This window comes from Cervus canadensis, chromosome 6 (genome assembly GCF_019320065.1).
Source record: "Cervus canadensis isolate Bull #8, Minnesota chromosome 6, ASM1932006v1, whole genome shotgun sequence".
Classification (NCBI taxonomy): domain Eukaryota; kingdom Metazoa; phylum Chordata; class Mammalia; order Artiodactyla; family Cervidae; genus Cervus; species Cervus canadensis.
In genome coordinates this window covers 21,307,253-21,313,277 of record NC_057391.1, presented here as the reverse complement: position 1 = coordinate 21,313,277, position 6,025 = coordinate 21,307,253, and the positions used below count along the sequence as shown (strand labels likewise).

Here is a 6,025-nt window from a genome sequence, read left to right as displayed (position 1 = left end):
CCTTTTCAACAAACCAGCTTTTAGCTATGTTGATTTTTGCTATGGTCTCTTGTTTCTTTTGCATTTATTTCTGCCCTAATTTTTAAGATTTCTTTCCTTCTACTAACCCTGGGGTTCTTCATTTCTTTCTTCTCTATTTGCTTTAGGTGTAGAGTTAGGTTATTTATTTGACTTTTTTCTGTTTTCTTGAGGTAAGCCTGTATTGCTATGAACCTTGCCCTTAGCACTGCTTTTACAGTGTCCCATAGGTTTTGGGTTGTTGTGTTTTCATTTTCATTCATTTCTATGAATATTTTTATTTCTTTTTTGATTTCTTCTATGATTTCTTGGTTATTCAGAAGCGTGTTATTTAGCCTCCAAATAGTTTTTCCTGCAATTGGGATCTAGTCTTACTGCATTGTGGTCAGAAAGATGACTGGAATGATTTCAATTTTTTTGAATTTACCGAGGCTAGACTCATGGCCCAGGATGTGATCTATTCTGGAGAAGGTTCCGTGTGCACTTGAGAAAAAGGTGAAATTGATTGTTTTGGGGTGAAATGTCCTATAGATATCAATTATGTCTAGCTGGACCATTGTGTCATTTAAGGTTTGTGTTTCCTTGTTAATTTTCTGTTTAGTTGATCTATCCATAGATGTGAGTGGGGTATTAAAGTCTCCCACTATTATTGTGTTATTGTTAATTTCCCCTTTCATTCTTATTAGCATTTGCCTTACATATTGCGGTGTTCCTATGTTGGGTGCATATATATTTATAATTGTTACATCTTCTCCTCCAACTTCTCTTTTAAACATTGAATAGTATGGACTTTTGAACTACCGTCACAAATAAGAAGCTTAGGGATAAAAGGAACATTAAATAGAAACCAACAACTGAGAATCATATGCTGAAATAAAGCAATGAAAAATAATTAAACTTTCACAAAGCTATGGAAACAAACATAAGTACAGAGGTATTACAACTAAGATGTAAAGTGAAAGTTAAAGTCACTCAGTCGTGTCTGACTCTTTGTGACACCACGGACTATACTGTCCGTCCATGGAATTGTCTAGGCCAGAATACTGTAGTAGATAGCCTTTCCCTTCTCCAGGGGATCTTCCCAACCTAGGGACTGACCCTAGGTATCCCACATTACAGGCGGATTCTTTACCAGCTGAGCCACAAGGAAAGCCCAAGAATACTGGAGTGGTTAGCCTTTCCCTTCTACAGGGGATCTTCCGAATCCAGGAATCAAACTGGGGTATCCTGCATTGCAGGCAGATTCTTTACCAACTGAACTATCAGGGAAGCCCTACAATTAAGATGAAAGAAAGTGAAAGTGAAGTCGCTCAGTCGTGTCCGACTCTTTGGGATCCCATGGACTGCAGCCTCCCAGGCTCCTCCGTCCATGGGATTTTCCAGGCAAGAGTACTGGAGTGGGTTGCCATTTCCTTCTCCAACAACTAAGATACGTACCTTCAAATCTGAGGAGTCTTTCAAAAGATTGCTGGCTGACTTTTGGTCTGGGTTTAGCGCTGCAGATCATTTATTCGGTCACAAGAGGGGGCTGCTTCATCTGGAAATAGCGGTCTTTTCTGGGAAAAGGGAAGGGAAGTTTGTTTTCTGTTGGTATTCCAGAGAAAAAAGGAAAAATGACATACTTTCTTCCTTTTTAGACTGCTTGTAGTTTGTAATCCCTTCTTGAGTGTGTGTGGTCAAGGATTAGGGTATCTTCAGTTCAGTTCAGTCGCTCAGTCGTATCCGACTCTTTGCGACCCCAGGAATCGCAGCACGCCAGGCCTCCCTGTCCATCACCAACTCCCGGAGTTTACTCAAACTCATGCCCATCGAGTCGGTGATGTCATCCAGCCATCTCATCCTCTGTCATCCCCTTCTCCTCTTGCCCCCAATCCTTCCCAGCATCAGGGTCTTTTCCAATGAGTCAACTCTTCGCATCAGGTGGTTATAGTATTGGAGTTTCAGCTTCAGCATCAGTCCTTACAATGAACACCCAGGACTGATCTCCTTTAGGATGGACTGGTTGGATCTCCTTGCAGTCCAAGGGACTCTCAAGAGTCTTCTCCAACACCATAGTTCAAAAGCATCACTAGCCTAAATCTTTTCCATGAACTTCCCTAAACACTGCTTTCTCTATTTCTCTTCTCTGTTATCCCTTCCCTTCCCTAATCCTTATGCTCTTTTTCTTCCCTCCTCCAACTTTTTCTACCAGCCTCATCCACCTCCACCCTGTCCCATCTTGTTTGCTTTCCCTTCTGTCTTTTCTCCCTTCCTCAGCATCCTTAGTGTACCTACAAGCATAGGCATAGAGAACATGAGGATTAAGGACCACTGTTCAATGAAAATGAGGTGAACACCGTCAGAGTCATCAGTTACTATATCAAGAACAGATGCATTGAGAAATTTCTACCTAGAGGGCAGTAGATGCTTGAATCCAGGGACCTTTATAGGGACTCTGAGCCTGAACTCTAGAATGTTTAACTTTTAGTCTCAACATTAATTTTTCCTGCCCTCCCTGAGCACATCATTGCCTACTTTGGAAACTCACATACATTTTCTGGAATGTGGATAGGAATTTTCATCTCCTTACCATACAGTGCTCAGTTCAGTTTTCTAGGATTAATCAGTGCTTTCCCCAAGCTTCATGGGACATCAGAAAATTTCTTTAAAAACACAAATGATGGAACAATGGTTGTGGATAGACACAATATTGTGTTTGGTGTTCCTTGTCCAGAGCCAGACTTTACACTTCACAGGGATGACAGTGTGCACCCTGTGAGCTGGGGATGACTCTCCTTCTTTTGGGGGCATGACTAAAACAGAGGAGGAAAACCCAGACAAGGAACTGCCCAATCATTGGCTGAGAAGGTCCTGGCAACAAGACAGTGGTACCTGCACTGGCTGTAAGTCTCTACTAGCAGCAGTTGCTTCTGTTCTCTGGAACCTCTTTATCCAGGAGTAGACACAAGTCTGAGCTCTGAGCCCATGACCCTGGTTTGTCCTTGAAGTATGAGGCTGGTGACTGGGGTAACTGTGCTTCTGACCTTGGGTAAGTGTTCTGTGTCTGCAAGGGATGATCTGAAACTAAAGGACCGTGAAGGGTCATTTGCTCTCTACTCCTCTCCCTGTGCTTTACCCAGCATTATAGTGGTGGGACTGAGAAATGATCTGTGGGTTTGTTAGGGAGCACAAACTTCTACTGGAGTAGGAAATGGCAACCCACTCCAGTATTCTTGCCCAGAGAATTCCATGGCCAGAGGAGCCTGGTGGGCTATACTCCATGGGGTCGCAGAGTCAAATATGATTGAATGACTAATACACTTGCACACACAGACCTCTACATGACAGTCAAATTATCTATGATCCCAGAAGAGCACTTAGCAATAACTAGGTTATAAGAAATCTCTGTAGTTATTGAGCCAAGGACCCATGGAATAAAGCCTATGGAGTCTCTGATTCTTGCCATGTGTCTTTGGTCTCTATATAATAAGCATCAGTGATATGTTTGCAGGACAGAAATGAAAACACTGGAGTAGAGGATAGGTCCAGACAGTTATAGGAATGCTGTACACTTGATCCACAGAATTACACTGATTTGTGGTCAGGCGATAATTTTATTTTCTTGACTCTTTAGGGATTATGGTTGATACTGAGATCACCCAGCTCAGTTCCATGGATTGTGCTGAAGGAGAGGATGTAAACCTGCCTTGTAACCACTCTACCATTGATGCATTGGACTATATACATTGGTATCGGCAAAATCCCAATCAGAGTCCACAATATGTCATTCATGGCTTACGAGACACGGTGAACAACAACAGCAAGGCCTCTCTGACCATAGCTTCAGACAGAAAGTCCAGCACCTTGGCCCTGCCCCAGGTCACCCTGAGAGACACCGCTGTGTACTACTGCATCCTGAGAGGGGCACACTGGGACAGACGGGACTGCACCTGTGCAGTATCTCTGGTGGGAAGAAGAGGGGGCACAGTGGGGGAGCAGTCACGAGAGCAAATCTAGAGTCATCTAGAAGGAGAGTGAGAGAGCAGTAAGAGATTAGGAAAATGAGGGGAGATGAAAGACGAGAAGATGCAAAACTAAAAGAAGAAAGAGAAGACAAGGAAGAAGGGCTTCATTGGTTCATGTGGCTGAGACGAATTATGAGAATTACAAGAATTATGAAAATTATGTTGATTTTAACATAGAAATGAAGTGAAGAGGTATCAATCATTTATCATGGCTCCTCTTCATGTCAATAATATTGGTTTCAGTATATTAGCCTCCACATAAAAGGTGAGGAAAATACAAATTGTCCCACAGACTTCTTTCCTTTGAGCCCAAGGCAAGTCCAGACTCTGAAAATCATATTATTATCATTGTTCCACTTAATAGAAACAAATTCTTGTCCTGAGAAAAATTTCAAATTTTTTTGCTGTTAGTCAACAACATGCATATATGTGATGAAGCTATTTTTTGGAAAGAATCAAAAATCAGGTGAGTATTAATTTATTTTTATTTATCTAGAAACCCCTGTCCTATAAAAGAGCTTTTATCTTTTTTTGATATTCCTTGAGTAACACATGGGGCTTCCCAGGTGGGCTCAGCAGTAAAGGATCCACCTGCAGTGCAGGAGCCACAGGAGACATGGGTTCTATCCTGGGTCAGGAAGATCCTTGGAGGAGGGAATGGCAACCCAATCCAGTGTTCTTGCCTGAGAATCCCATGATGGAGGAGTCTGTTGGGCTACAGTCCATAGCATTGCAAAGAGTAGGACATGGTTGAAGTGACTTACCAAGCAAGCAAACAACAACACATGGGCTTCCCAAGTGGTTCATTGGTAAAGTATCTGCCTGCCAAAGCAGGAGACACAGGGGATTTTATCCTTGGGTCAGAAAGATCCCCTGGAGGAGGAAATGGCAGCCAACTCCAATATTCTTGTCAGAAAAATTCCATGGACAGAGGTGCCTGGCGGACTACGGTTCATGGGGTCACAAAGAATCTGACACTGATAGCTTACGGTGAACAGTATGGGATTCATGAAGTATGGGATTCAAAGAAGAAAATTTAGCATCAGGATCAGGGCCCAGGCTTGACCACTCAGGGCTCTTGTGTGGCAGAAATTTTACTACAGTGAAAAAGGACAGAAAAACTTCTGAGAGTGCCCCCCTCACTACTCTTATCAAGGAAGCTATATACTTTTCAATTGATTATTACAGTAAATCAAAAGACTATAAAGGTTTTATCAGACCCACTCCCAGAATTTACATTTTAATATAATGGGATTAGATAACAATAGAAAGATCATACCAGACCATTCCCATAAGAAAAATTTTAAGATAACAGGATTAGTCAGAAGATTCTTAAGAAGGAGAAACACTCCTCCAGCAGGATACATTGTCCTTTTTTTGTTTTTTTTACTTTACAATATTTTATTGGTTTTGCCATACATTGACTTGAATCCTCCATTGGTATACATGTGTTCCCCATCTTGAACCCCCCTCCCACCTCCCTCCCCATCCCATCCCTCTGGGTCATCCCAGTGCACCAGGCCCAAGCACCCTGTATCATGCATCAAACCTGGACTGGTGATTCGTTTCACATATGATAATTTACATGTTTCAATGCCATTCTTCCATATCATCCTGCCCTCGCCTTCTCCCACAGAGCCCAAAAGACTGTTCAATATATCTGTGTCTCTTTTGCTGTCTCGCATACAAGGTTATTGTTACCATCTTTCTAAATTCCATGCATTAGTATACTGTATTTGTGTTTTTCTTTCTGGCTTACTTCACTCCGTATAATAGGCTCCAGTTTCATCCACTTCATTAGAACTGATTCAAATGTATTCTTTCTAATGGCTGAGTAATATTCCATTGTGTATATGTACCACAGCTTTCTTATCCATTCGTCTGCTGATGGGCATCTAGGTTGCTTCCATGTCCTGGCTATTACAAACAGTGCCACGATGAACATTGGGGTACACGTGTCTCTTTCAATTCTGGTTTTCTCAGTGTGTATGCTCAGGAGTGAG

The 6,025-nt window shown here is 42.2% G+C and overlaps 1 gene segment (V, D, J or C); it reads left to right on the top strand.

Moving 5' to 3' along the window:
• Positions 1–4,014, top strand: part of LOC122444178 — an 11,162-nt gene extending 7,148 nt beyond the window's left edge. Inside the window, 1 exon segment of the V gene segment in view lies at positions 3,769–4,014. Coding sequence covers positions 3,769–4,014 — 246 coding nt within the window.
• Positions 4,015–6,025: the final 2,011 nt, after the last annotated feature.